The sequence below is a fragment of the Brienomyrus brachyistius genome, chromosome 9 (genome assembly GCF_023856365.1).
Source record: "Brienomyrus brachyistius isolate T26 chromosome 9, BBRACH_0.4, whole genome shotgun sequence".
In the NCBI taxonomy this organism is placed as follows: Eukaryota; Metazoa; Chordata; class Actinopteri; order Osteoglossiformes; family Mormyridae; genus Brienomyrus; species Brienomyrus brachyistius.
This window is the reverse complement of record NC_064541.1, coordinates 2051165-2066285: the sequence shown is the minus strand read 5'-3', so window position 1 is coordinate 2066285 and position 15121 is coordinate 2051165. Positions and strand designations below refer to the sequence as shown.

At 39.7% G+C, this 15121-nt stretch overlaps 1 protein-coding gene across 1 annotated transcript; it reads right to left on the bottom strand.

The window, feature by feature from the left end:
• Positions 1-3783: 3783 nt before the first annotated feature.
• rbfox1l (RNA binding fox-1 homolog 1, like) lies at positions 3784-14859 on the bottom strand. Its single transcript, XM_049025777.1, has 12 exons — positions 14425-14859; positions 10910-11146; positions 7554-7733; positions 7254-7307; positions 7079-7171; positions 6924-6981; positions 6766-6825; positions 6538-6676; positions 6137-6176; positions 5590-5657; positions 5377-5458; positions 3784-4836 (listed from the first exon to the last, which is right to left on the bottom strand). The coding sequence occupies exons 1-12, from the start codon at positions 14509-14511 to the stop codon at positions 4792-4794; spliced, it is 1143 nt and encodes a 380-aa protein (XP_048881734.1). The 5' UTR covers positions 14512-14859; the 3' UTR covers positions 3784-4791.
• Positions 14860-15121: the final 262 nt, after the last annotated feature.

Below are 15121 nucleotides of genomic sequence, written 5' to 3'. Positions count from 1 at the left end.
TGCAGCCTATATGTATAAGTCCTACTCGCCATAACAAAAGACTACAGGATTCTACTGGGGACAGAATTGTTTGATAAGAGGAACTAGATTGGATCACATTCAAGAAGCACAGAGAAGCAAAACACAGAAAAAAGAGGAAATAGAGGAGAATGAAAGCGTAAGTGATCATATAATTGGGAAAGAAAAGGTTTAGATTGGTACATTCAAAAAGCAAAGTAGTGGTAAATAAATATAGTCAAGAAGCAATGAAAACATAATAAAAAACAATGGAAAGTAAACGGTTTAGGTTAGTACAGTGAAGACGGAAGATAAGACAAAAGCAATAGAAAAGATACATTCATATAGGAAAAAAGCAATGCAGGAGTATAGGAGAGCATATGTGAATACAATTAAAAGACTGGTAGAAAAAGAAGCTGTGAAATGCAGAGTATAGATTAATATAGTGAATTAGCCTAGTAGACATTTTAATACAAACTGGACACAATGGGAAGACATGGTATAGTTTCATAGAGTAAAAGAAAAGAGATCGGGAAAGAGAAAACCAACGGAAATCAAAGAATATAGATTGGTATAGTGAAGCAACAACGTTGACAGATTAATACAGTGCAGAAGCAAGACACAGTATAGTGCAAAGGGCAATGTAATCAAGTTATAGATCGGTTCAGAAAGAAGTAATGGAAAGGAGAGTATACGTAAGTGAAGTATCAAAGTAACAAGAGAAATATGGCTTGGAAGCAATGGAAAACAGAATACAAACGCTCCTCTACTTAGGAACGAGATACGTTCTCGTATCTCTGGAGCCCAATCAATACGATTTGGACGTACAGTACACTTCGTTCATATGTTTGAAATTTCGTAAGTAGAGAAGTGTCCGTATATAAAAGTAAGAAAAGTAAGAAAAGTATAGTGTAGTAGAACAGTAGAGAGATTGATACAGCGTGGTGCAGTGGAAAACAGAATAATATAGTAAAGTAATAAAGCAAAGTTACAGACTGGAATAGAAAAGGCAACGGAAAGCAAAGTATAGATTAGTATATTGAAGTAGAAAAGTAGAGCGATTAATACAGCCTGGAAGCAATGGAAAACAGAGAGAATAACTAGTAAAGTAATGAAGCAAAATTACGGATTGGAATAGAAAAGGCAATTTAAAGCGAAGTATATATTAGTATAGTGAAGTACAAAAATAGAGAGATTAATACAGCCTGGAAGCAATGGAAAAGAGAGAATAACTATAGAAAAGTAATAAAGTAAAGTTATAGATTGGGATAGAAAAAGCAATGGAAAGCAAAGTATAGATTAGTATATTGAAGTAGAAAAGTAGAGCGATTAATACAGCCTAGAAGCAATGGAAAACAGAGAGAATAACTATAGTAAAGTAATAAAGCAAAGTTACGGATTGGAATAGAAAAGGAAATTTAAAGCGAAGTATATATTAGTATAGTGAAGTAGAAAAGTAGAGAGATTAATACAGCCTGGAAGCAATGGAAAACAGAGTAATTACAGTAAAATAATAAAGCAAAGTTACAGATTGGAATAGAAAAAGCAATGGAAAGCAAAGTATAGATTAGTATAGTCAAGTAGAAAAGTAGAGAGATTAATACAGCCTGGAAGCAATGGAAAACAGAGAGTAACTATAGTAAAGTACTAAAGCAAAGTTATAGACTGGGATAGAAAAAGCAATGTAAAGCAAAGTATAGATTTGTATAGTGAAGTAGAAATGTAGAGATTAATACAGTCTGGAAGCAATGGAAAACAGAGAGAATAACTATAGGAAATCAATAAAGTAAAGTTATAGACTGGGACAGAAAAGGCAATGGAAAGCAAAGTATAGATTTGTACAGTGAAGTAGAACAGCCCGGAAGCAATGGAAAACAGAGAATAATTATATCAAAGTAATAAAGTAAAAATACAGACTGGGAAAGAAAAGGCAATAGAGGACAAAGTATAGACTAGTATAGTGAAGTAGAAAAGTAGAGAGATTAATACAGCCTGGTGCAGTGGAAAACAGAATAAATATAGTAAAGCAATAAACCAAAGTTACAGATTGGAATAGGAAAAGCAATGGAAAGCAAAGTATAGATTAGTATAGTCAAGTAGAAAAGTAGAGAGATTAATACAGCCTTGAAACAATGGAAAACAGGGAGTAACTATAGTAAAGTAATAAAGCAAAGTTATAGATTGGAATAGAAAAGGCAATGGAAAGCAAAGTATAGATTAGTATAGTCAAGTAGAAAAGTAGAGGGATTAATGCAACTTGGAAGGAATGGAAACCAGAATATAACTATAGTAAAGTAATAAAGCAAAGTTACAGATTGGAATAGAAAAGGCAACGGAAAGCAAAGTATAGATTAGTAGTATGAAGTAGAAAAGTAGAGAGATTAATACAGCCTGGTGCAGTGGAAAACAGAATAAATATAGTAAAGCAATAAAGCAAAGTTACAGATTGGAATAGAAAAAGCAATGGAAAGCAAAGTATAGATTAGTATAGTCAAGTAGAAAAGTAGAGAGATTAATACAGCCTGGAAACAATGGAAAACAGAGAGAATAACTATAGTAAAGCAATAAAGTAAAGTTATAGACTGGGACAGAAAAGGCAATGGAAAGCAAAGTATAGATTAGTATTGTGAAGTAGAAAAGTAGAGAGATTAATGCAGCTTGGAAGGAATGGAAACTAGAGTATAACTATAGTAAAGTAATAAAGCAAAGTTACAGATTGGAATAGAAAAGGCAACGGAAAGCAAAGTATAGATTAGTATTATGAAGTAGAAAAGTAGAGGGATTAATACAGCCTGGAAGCAATGGAAAACAGAGAGTAACTATGGTAAAGTAATAAAACAAAATTACTGATTTTCAGTATTTGTCCTGCTGCTGGCTTTTATAAACACCAGCTTTTACATAAAGGACATACATACTATTGCAACATTTGAAAGCCTTTGCAGAACATTTTTCAGTTTTACAATTGCATTAAGGACATGAGTGATTAGAGCAAAGATGCTGAACAAGAAATAACAGAAGCAGAGTAGAGGTGAAAATATAATACAGCAGAAAGCATACAGTCTGATAAATGCATTGGGAGGAGGGGGGGTGAGAGAGAGAGAGAGAGAGAGAGAGAGAGAGAGAAAGAGTGACACACGAGCTGAAGATCTAAGATCTAACAGAGCTGTAAATAGCAATCATACAAACCAGCAGAGAAAAATATGATTAGAATATAAATAAGGAAAAAATCAGTCCAGTGGAGGTGTGTTGTGAGAAAAACACCTGACACTGTCATGATTTCACAAGAGAAATTGCATGGAGGTAAAACAGAGAAAACATTCCAAGGAAATGACTGAAAATCACAAAGGAAATAGGAAAAGTTCAAAGTGGAATGGAAACCTCACAGTTCAGGGACTGTACCGTCACCTTATGTACTTACTGTCTTATAGAACGTAATAACAACCATTTTGTCATGACTGTTGTCTCGTACACTAGACCAGCAATTAACAACCTTTGAATGTGCTTTTTATGTATTATATATGCTGTTTTATATGTGTTTGATGTTAGGCTTTTAACATTGAAGGCATTGTCAATGTCACATGTGTATGGTGGCCTATAGAAGACAAACAGGGCCCAGGTTAATGCTGAATAACAATAACACACAGCAGGAATAACAGAATGATTCAGAGGCATTTAGTGAGTGGTCATACAGCACAAAGAGGTTACAACAAAACCAAACTGGAGAGAAAGACAGGAAAATACAGAGCAAAAAGAAGGGATGCGCAAAAACACAGAAAGGGACGAGTGTAAGAAAACAGAGAAATCAGAGGTTTATTGATTTAAAAGCTAGAGAATGCTACATAGAACAGAAAAGAGAGAGAGTGAAAGATGGCCATACAGTTACTTTTGGAAGGAAGGCCTGAAACAGTATAAAAGGAAGATAATAGCAGAATAGCAGAAGAGAAGCAAAAGAGTGCCGTCGGATGGGAATCGGGAAAGTCAGATGGGAATAACCATACTGTGCTTTCTCTTAATTTAGGACATAACCGGAGAAAGGACTCACGTAACCAAAATATAAAACGAGAGGTAGTTTTTATGGCGAGATTAGAGTAGGAGCAGCAGACATCATCATCTTGAGAAAAGAATTTCTGTGAGTCATTTACCATCAACACTGCACTTGTCGTTGCTTCATTTCATCCTGTACTTTTGGTAAATCCTCACTATTTACACACTGTCCTGTTTGCTCACACACACACACACACACACACACACTCAGACACTACATTTAGGACTCTAGCTTTGTCGAGTCTCCTAGCTCTGCAGATATTATTGCACACTCAGTAAAATTAAACACAGTCAAATTTAAAACGTCGTCATATCCATAGAATGAGTAGGTTCAGTAAATACTCATGTCCATTTGAGTGCCTGTGTGGTACAGCTTGGAAGCTTGATACACTGTACCACTGCATTGTTTCTGCTATTACAAAAAGAACAATGTCCCACAGACTGCAGCAGCCCTGACTTACACCTCTTGGTGCAAGAGAGCTCCTCATTTGTTGTAGCACTTGGGGTTTCAAAACCAAATTTGACTATCAAAAAAAAAGTTTATATAAACATTTTAAATCACCCCTTTTCCACAAATCTCTACTTAAATAAATATTCGACTACTCAGCTACATTATATACAGTTAGCGTCCTTACGGGCAGTATGTCAGACACGAAGGGAAACATTCCTCAGCTTGCTGTCAGAGCCCGTCTTCTGATGTGTTGGGACCGGATGGACAGGAAGTGACATCACAGTGGGATCTCCAGGGGCTCAGTATGGTGTGAACCGGTTGTATCCTCCTCTATACAAGCTTGCCTGTTCGTACAGAATAATTTCATCTTAAAACTAAGTTGTATTTGTTATCTATAACATAGGATAATGAGCCAGCCATACTAGAAAGATGATTGCCAGATGTCATTATTTTATCTAAAGCAGCAAGAGCTATTTTTTTTTGCAATGGCATATGAATGTGAGCTGTATTTAAGACATCCAATCAAAGATTAGGAGCCCAGATGCTGTAAAACAGCATATGTGTAATGGTTCTACAGTTCTGTGGCCATAGTTACCGCTGGAATGTCATTGTCCATAGAGTAACTGTTAATTTTTATATTTCATAAGTGCGATTTGTATATCCAGTGTAATTTGTATAGTCAGTGCAATTGTATAGTCAGTGGAATTTTGTATATTTTGTAATATATTCTTCGATCACTCATGCCTCACATTGAGTCGCCTGCACTTTGTCAATTTCCTTGTCAAGTCACAATGACAATAGAGATTCTTATTGTTATTCTATGATATAACTGTTGGGCCCTTGAAAACAAAGCACTGATATTATAAACCTAGTGGTTTTCTCACCATTGTTCCCACTCCATATGTAGCTGTGGGCCCCACGGTATGATGGTATGGATCAGCGGCGGTGGTGTAAACTCTACCATAACTGGGAGAACATTTTCCGTGCAAAAAAACAAGAAGAAAGATGATCACAGGAGCTGCAGCGCATCTTTGGGGAGAACACACCTCCTGTGAGGCATTTCTTTTGTTGTCCAAACAGGTTTGCTGTCTTCTTACCCATCGCTGTAGGTGGCGGCAGCAGCAGAGGCTGACTGAGCTACACGGTATGCGGCTGGATAACCTCCCTGTGGATGATGACACAAGACGGCAATGAAGCAGCCGAATCACACTCAGCACTGTCTCATTCAAAGAGCACGTCAATGTCTCCCATTCAGAACGTTTGGTTATGATCAAAATTGATTTATGCTGAAGAAACCGAACTGCTATTACTGCACGCTCATAATACTGTAATCAAAATTTATTACTGCACCTTCTGGTCATTGCCCATTTATGCAACTATATTCATTACCTGATTTTAAACTGTGCTTTTAATTGTCTTTTAGGTATATGTTTTATGTCTATTTCTCAGTATATAATGCTTAAATTTCCATATTGTCAGTGTTTAAATGTCTTTAATGTTCATATTCTGTTTATTACTGTTTCCTGCACCATGCTCAACGAGATCATACATTCATTTCTATGTATTAATTAATAAATTAATAATATTAATAACAAATTAATAAGAAAATGGCCACCAGGGAAACATGTAAATAAAAGGACTTACATAGACTTCTGCTCCATATAGACCATCTTGATACACCACCCTAAAAACATGTATAGAAACTCCAGTTAGCAGAATACTCATAAAAATTAAACTTGTTGCATTTTGCTGGTCTTCGTATGGTGGACTGATGCGTAGATAATGTGTTAAGGTGTATCAGAGGCACTGGATGGCACTTTGGCTGAGTAGGTGGACTGTCGCCTCACATCTCTGTGTTTGATTCCCACCTTCACTATGAGTATGTGGAGCCTAGAAAGATAATTGGATGGATGTGCTTTTGCCACATGGAGCCCCCAAGATTTAGAATCCTGACCAGGATAAGTGGTTAGAAGTGGGATAGGGGGTTAGATGAAAGAGTATGTACCCGATCTTCTGCGTACGTATTAGTGCTGGGAGGAGCTTACCCAGGGTAGGCGGGGACAGCGGTGGGCGTGGCAGCTGCTGCAGAGCGAATGGTATTGTAGACCGCACGCCCCCGCCCCCGCAGAGCAGATCCTCTGTATGCCAAGGTGGGTGTGGCCACGGGATATGGGAAACTGGCCACTGGGCACAGAATGAGGCCAGCATCACAGGAGTTATCTGACTGAAAACATCAGCAGATGCACGAGATAAAGCATCGGCAAGGCGCTCACCGGTGTACAACTCAGGGGCATACATTGCTCCCATCACTGGATTGATCTTCCATCCAGCAGCTGCAAGGAGAGATCAGATGTGAACTGTGTAAAATGTGCAGAGCCGAGGAGAGGGCCCTGAGGTACTTCTAACAAAAGTGAAGAAAATAGAGCCTCACCATTGACCAGTGGAGTCTGTGGCTTCTTAGTGACCACTCTAGCTGTGGCGTTATTTACCTGCGAGACAATAACAGACATGCTCCATGATATTGGACATTAGGAAGGTAATTATAGGTCATCAAAGAGGAAGATGTAAGATCGCAGTCTGCCTTACCTCTATTTTCCTTCCCTCCACAATCGTCCCGTTCAGTTTCTCCCTGGCTCTGTCTGCTTCCATCGCGTTTTCGAAGGTCACAAAGCCAAAACCCTGAGCACAAGATGATTGACCGCTCACCACACTAAGCGAACATACCCCATAAAGAGTCAGCCCTCAATTATTTTCTTCATACCTTTGAGCCACGCTCATTGAAGATTATTTCCACGTCCAGAATCTTGCCAAATTGCTGAAAGACAACAAATATCATGACAATTTTGTACCTTTAATGAACCCAAATCCATGACCCAGATCAGGATAAAAAGGAGATGATGGATTGTTAGAAATGGATGGATGGGTGGAAGAATGGATGATAGTACAATGTTTATTCAGAATAATTTTTCATAAATTCATTTTCATCATCATTTTATAAATATTTCGAACATGAATCATGTTTTGCAATTTTGCATAGACATATGTGTTTTTGTTTACTCACGCCGAACATCTGCCGGAGGTCAGGATCCCGGAATCTAAATGGGATATTCGAGACATGAAGCCTTTTTGGCTGAGCTTTTCCAGAGCCTTCCTCCTCTGCGCCACCCCCTGCCCCACCTCCCGATGACACAGAGACACTGAGAGCCTGTGGGTCAGAAGTCACGGGGGCTAAGGGGTCGTCCTGGGGTCACAGGAGAGGGAAGCAGGCAAGGAGGCAGAGAGGAAGGAACAGGAGGAAACAGGTGATGAAGAAGAGGACAGAGACGCAGCAGAGTAAAGAGAGAGAAGAAGAGATAGAAATAAAGAAAAGTTACAGTGGAGAAAAAGAAAAAAACTGTTAATACTTTTGCAGCATGATACATTACATGATATATATCCAAATGAAAGTATTTAAGTATTACTGATCTCTATCAGGGATGGTGAACCTATTACTATTACAGGGCTGGTGTGGGTGCAGGTTTTTGGGATGACCTATCAATCAACCAATAACAGTCCCCAGGACGGGAGTTGAGAACCACTGATTTATTAATGATTGATTTTAGAGGTCGTCCCAAATACCCGCACCCATAGTGGCTCTCCATGGAACAAATTCACCACCACTGATCTCTCTTAAACCACATAGTGTGTGTGTATTACTATTCATATTCTATTTTTTTATCACTCAATAAGAATGTGGCTTCAAATCCCATTAAAACAACAACATCACTTTTCCAGATCAAGTGTCAAGGCTACTGAACAAGTAAGCATTCCCCATCCAGTGTGTCTACTCAAGCAGCTGTGAGGAAGTGTGAACAAATCTTCGTTTTTAGTGAGGTGGCTGAATACATGCCCGTTAGACAAGGAAACACCAGTACCGTATATTCACCTGCTATTGTGGAAATGAGAGCAGTCAGCGAGTTGAATCAAACAGCTTCAACTCAGAAAGTTTTAGCAGTAGAATAGAGAGGCAGAGAGAGGCAGTTAACATGTACTGCATCTCAATGATTGTATTCTTAGCAGGTGGGAAATCCACATTTAAAATGCCATACCTATGAACTAAGACGCTGCTTTTTGACATCAGTGAAATGCCCTCATGCAAACAAAACAAAATGAAGAATGTGCGTCAAAGCCAAGACATCCACCATCCCACAATGCACCACGATGCCAGTGTGTGTGTGACAACCTAACACAACCAAACTGTTACAACCCGCAAAAACAAAAAAAATGGAGGAGAAAATTATTTAATCAAAAAAAGCTTGAGCAATAGAAAAGATAGGGGAGTAAGAGAGTGGAGTGCAATTTAAAGGTAAAATGGAATATAAGAGAAAACGAAAATGGAAAATGTTTAAAACCTACAAATTTATGGAAGTAGGTTCGGGAGAGTAAGAAAAAAGAAAGGAGGAGAGATTAATGCGGATCAACGAAAATAACTAATGCAGAAAGATTCTAAGGAATTAGCAATAGATGGAGATTCAAAGCAAATAAGGGACAGAGTTTGCAGAGGTCTGCAGAAAAGCAGTGACAAAAAACAAAAAGCTAGGAGAATGGAAGGCCACACAGGCAGCAGTTTGTGCCAAAAGCTCAGGGTGGCAGGGAGGGGGATGAAAGGTGTTCAGATATAAGTCTGGGGTCACGGTGCTGCTTTTTTGCCAGAGGTTAAAGGTCATTACCCAAGATTCCAAAGGGGCATTTATTATTAGGAGGGAAGACACAGGAGGAAGACAGACCCATTCATAGCTTAATATAGACCCATACAAGCACACAGCTCCGTACTGGTTCTCCATACCTAATTTAGGGCCTAGAGCAGCATATCTCAGGTAAAAATCCACACAAGTTCATTCTGGCACATGACACTCAAACAGTGGGTTCACAGGGGGGCGGGGTTGAGTCGGGTGATGGTGTCATGTCACGATGCAAAATGTTTTCTGAACCTGAGCGATATTTCGGAGTGGGAGGGGTCATCCGGTCCGCCTACCCCCCCCACCCCCCCTCCTGGGCGACGTCTCAAATTCCGAATATCAGGATCATGTAACACAGGGGGCTCTAGCAATGGAATATATAAACGTTGCCATAAAACACCTTCAATATGGAAAAACAAAGATGTAACTGTTGGTTATATTAGCTGAATTCACAGACGGCTTGATTTTCTGTTGAGATTTTGCACTGCAGTTGGGTAAATGGTCTCTTAGACTCAATATGGGTGTTATAAACTTGGCAGCATGATATATATGTATATATATAGACGTTTCCCAGGTTACCATGGGGTTACATTCCAATAAGGCAAAATATTGTAAGGTGAAAATGTATCTTTAATACAGTACACGTAACCTAACAAACATTACAGCCTAGCCTACCTTACACATGCTTAGAACACTTACATTAGCCTACAGTTTGGCAAAATCCTAAACACAAAGCCTGTTTTATAATAAAGTATTGAATATCTCATGTAATTTATTGAGTAATGTACTGAAGGTGAGAAACAGAATGGCATTGGAATACCCATCGAAATATCATAATATAACCAGTGTAACCCAGGGAGCATCTGCATATATATCACCATCATTTATAAAAACACAATATATCAGAAACTATATACATCTTACAGGATAGCAAATTATCTGTTCAGTAACCCCACCTTACAAAGGCTGTATATATTTAATAATGATACACTCTCTCACTCAGTCACCTTCACATCGACTCCTCATCCATATGAACCCATCATTTGACCCTGACCTGTCCCTGTCCTAAACCTGGTATTTGGACATGTGCACACATGTTGACATTAATTGGGATTACCTGTTCTATTTCAAGAGACAGTGGATATCTCTGAAAGACACCCCCCCACCCCCCAGATTTCCTTACATGGCCACAGTGCTGGAGGTGAGCATGTAAATAGCCCACATTTAGGGCGGCTGCCTGATACATCCTCTCATCTAACACTGACATGAATGACTGACGCACGGAACACCCACTTTCTGTTCGTAGCCTATGGAATTTGGCCCAAAATAGTTTGCCAAAAGCACACTTATCATTTATGATGTAATATGATCTCCTTTGTACACCAATACAACTTTTCATTTCCGCTCAAAATTGAGGAATGGTCCCTCATTGACACAAGCTAGGTTGGCTTTTGAGAGTATTTTGTTTTTTTAAAAAGATTAGCATTGATGGCAAAAAAAATAATTTGACACTATCTCATCAGATAGGACAAGATAAGTTTTGCATTCCTCTGTACTTTCACTTAACAGGAAATCCCTCTCCTTTGCATTTGTCCATCCCTCTCATATGACTAACATATAATTTTCCCACTACACACAGTTCTCAGTTACACATGCACCACCCCCCCCAGCTCAGAAAGTAAGCCCCTCCCCCCCTTACCGTGCCGCTTGCCGCTAAGGCTTCCGCTCCCTCGTGCTGGGAGCTTTGATAAACCCTTAGCTGGTGGTGATCCTGGTACTCTGAACCTGGATGGGCGGGACTAAAATCCAGAGGTGGAAGTCTGCTGGCAGGAGTGGGTGGGGCTTGTCCAGGGGGTGGGTAGGAGGGGGGTGGGGCATAGACTTGGGGGAGGGAGGGGTCCCCGCTGCCAGGCCCAGCCTCCTGACCCGGGGCGCCCTGTTAGTAGAGAAAACCCAAAGAAATTAGTAGAAATGGGGATGTGAACACAGCGCTACATTTTTCTTTTTATATTTCAAAACGTCACTATGTTGCTATCAAGATAACAGGACAGAATATTTTTGTCTTTTATAACATGATTCTACATATACGATGGCTTTAGACATTCTGCAGTTATAATAATCTATGGACTTTTTGATCAGAGGCATGAGTCAGACAGCAAAGAAAGGCTAATAGATACAGAATAATCTATGCCTATTCTGAGATGGACTGTAATTATCCAAACGTTTGCCAAATACTGATGTACTGCTATACAAAATACTGCTATAGTTACAGAAGTTATATATGCATCACAGCAGTCCTGACTTGTTGAACATTAATAAATTCAGACAAAAAAAGATGCTAAAAGAAGGAAAACAGCAATAATATTTAACAAGCCATAATTAACAAGATACAAGGTTGTTACTTGACCAGTGTTACTTGACCACATACAAGCAAACACAGAGAAGCACTCTCAGTTATTCAGGAATGGATCTTACCCCCTCACTGCATTCCAAGGAGTATGACTCACGGAGAAAGAACAGCCTCATATTTAATGTCACGCAAACTCCCGCCCACAAACACAGAAGTTGCCCCCATTAGCCAATAGGAATGCAAGGCAAACCCCCTATGGCTTAGTATGTGAGAAGGTCTGGCCAGCTGGAATCATCTGTCCATATCAATCATGTTGCTCAGAAGACCCGCTACTATTTTTATAAAGCTGCTTTTTGATCATTTTGTGTAAAAATTAAAATAAAAATTACTACTTGCATATTACAAATATATAATATTCATAACTACAAACATAGTGACAATAATACTATACCCTACTTACAAAATCCTAACCTTATGAAGTTCCGAAACCTATATTTTAAACATCAGCTGACTGAAGACCTCTTTCATTGCAAACTACACTATTTATTCCGAAATTTCAGTGACAAAAATGGAACTTCCGCCTGTGATGGAAATTAGAACTTTTGTATCAATAAAAACAGCTATATTAGCAATGCTGATATGTACTATATATCTTATTAATTATTATTAATATTCTTCTATCCATCCATCCATTTTTTTTACCTAGTCTTACACAGGTATGCAGGTATATATAATTATTGAGAGTATCTTTAGCCACTTCTCTATGCACTTTGGTTAGTTAATTAATTAATAACATTCACATGTAGAAAACTGGCCATATATTTAAAACATTGCCCATTGTAAGGCTTTGCGATGCATTGCCCTTCCATTGGGCTCTGGAATATGTACAAATTGACAGACTAATCTTCAGGCTTGTGAAGACTCCACATGGCCAGTCTCACACTTCAATTTATCAGCCTGCAGACTCTTTTAGCAACTGTCGATATAAGCTACATTAACTGAGAGCGTCTGCAGTGGGGGAAGCTGAAGGATGAATTGGTTACACATTCCCACAAGCACAGGTGGCCCTTCTTATCCTGGAAAGTCCTTTGGTTGGACACTAAGTTTGGATGGCCCTTGACAGGTGCAGGACTTTGGCTGCTGCTCATCTGCTGTGGGAAATTCATTCACAGCTGTGCCTTTGACCGGCGCGAGCAGGAATAACCAGTGTCACGGGACGGGATGGTGACCAGCGCAAATCTCAATGTTAAAGTCACAAGGACACCGTCAGAATGAATCGGCCCAAGTTACAATGATGTCAATAAAGGTGAAAGTCACAGTGGAATCATTGCTGATATTCTTCACATTACAGCCAGCATTACCCCAGTGATAATGTCATTTACTATTCCTGTCAGTGTTTAAACAGCACACACAGTGTTATCTGAAAGCTCAAAATAAGCACATTCCTAAAAGTAAACCCAAAACACTATCAATGTATTTTGATAAATGATGTTAAATATAGTGCCTAAATCAGACAGCTAATCCGCATTTTTGGAGCTTGTCCTGTTTTTATTTTTGGTCCGCGAGCCACATTTAAAAAACCATAAGAAGCACCTATACTGGCTGCTTAAAGGCTCCTCTGAAATGTCTCGCATCCACTCACTATCATCACACTTCAAAATTACTCTCTACTGATCAGTTCCCTTCCTGTGCTCCTTGTCCTGAGCCCCCCATGCTGGGGTTGCCTCCTGGCCCACTGCAATCCTGCACGGAATAAGTGTTTATGTTAGGCAGGCTTTTTGATTCTTATATTCTGGCAAAGTCCCATGATCTGCAACCAAATGTATTTATAAAATTTACAAGTTAACACCATTAAGGAAGCCTTGACACGTTTAGTAAAGCAAGACTATGAAGCTAGGCTTCATTACCCTCCATCCAATTCATTTGCCCCCCCCACTGTTGCACCATTTGCTGCTGAGTCCACAGCCCCCTACCCCCCTCCAGCTGTCACTGATTCAGGTCAAAGGTCGCAGCTCCAGCGCCAGCTGTCAGCTAGGCCATCGGCGAGCAATAACACAGAGCTCAGCAAACACACACTAACACATGGCTCTCGCTTACACCTACATGGGTGGAAAGTGAGCAGATGGGTATAATCATCATTTTCACTTCACGTTTTGCATGTATGCAGCTGTATGGCCTCATTAATTATCTTTCATCATGCTTGCTAGCCTCTCTATCGCCCCCTATCTCCTATCAAACCAGAGAACACAGTCACTTGTGCTAATCTGCTCTTTAAGTAGGAGGCTAAAAATACATCGGACACGACAGGAAAAGATTGTGGCAGAGAAATTCCAGAGACACACAATATCCAGCGTGATATTTACTTGTAAAATGTCAGAGCAGTATTCACTAGGTGATGCAATCCCAACTGATCTGTCCTTAGTTACATGGTGTTTTTTGGCCAAGATTTTACTTTTCGGTTAAAATTATGGACATATTTAATCTATTTAGTAGTTATCTGTCTTTGTACATCCAAATGAGTCTGTCAGATAATTTGTACATATTTCAGAGTTTGTAAGAAATTATTTAGAATGCCCTTTAAAATTGGAGTTGAAGCTCTCTACAATAATAAACGTTCCCCACAAGATTAAATAGTGATAATATAAAAAAATTGCCCTATCTAGACCAGATACTGCTAAATGTCTGTGACATATGGTTGTTAATTTTTATTTTTTAACTTTACAATTACGTGGGTTGGGGTCGTGAGTCAGCTGTAAGTCATAGGGGGAAGACAGGATTTAACCAAATGTTACACGTGATGGAAAATCCAGAGAACAAGAGCGATCAGACGATGGACATGCATGCAGAGGGAGAGACCGAATTACCTGAACAATGCTGGGGTAGCAGGAAGCGGTTTGAGGGTAAACAGGCAGTCCATAAGGCTGGAGAATCACAGTAGGAGAGGAGAGCATGGTGCAGAGAGATGGAGGAAGGGAGGAGAACGGATGGGAAAGGATGGATGGAGGGGAACCGGTGGAACTGAAAGAACGAGATGAGAGCAGGGAGAAAAAAAAGCGTACAAACAAAAGGAAAAATAAAAACAGTATCCTAAGGAAGAGGAAGGCAGTCCAGAAGGTGGAAAGAGGATTTAAAAGGCTGGAAAGGACGACCGCAGCTTGTTAAGGAAAAAATGTGCTTTGAGGCCACGAGACAAAGAGGGCTGGACAGCTTGCCCGGGTAGAAGACGAGGAGATGGAGTGAGTAGGAAAACATGAACTTCTGCGTGTCTGTCTCTCAGCCAGGCAGCTTGATGGACAGGCACAAATGCAAAGAGTCCAGTTACAGTGCAGCAGAAATAGACGACCCTCCCCACACCTCAAACCCCCCTCCCCATTTTGTCTTGTGTGTCCACATCCATTTACAAGTTAACACCAAACGCTCTGCATTGAGGTGGACTGAAACAACAGGTACAGCTCACTGAACAATATAAAAGAGCATTTGCTTAAAGTTATGCGTTTGTGCAGCACCATTTGCTGCATGCAGGTCTGTCATCAGCTGAGCTCCATGTTATAGTGGCTGTTG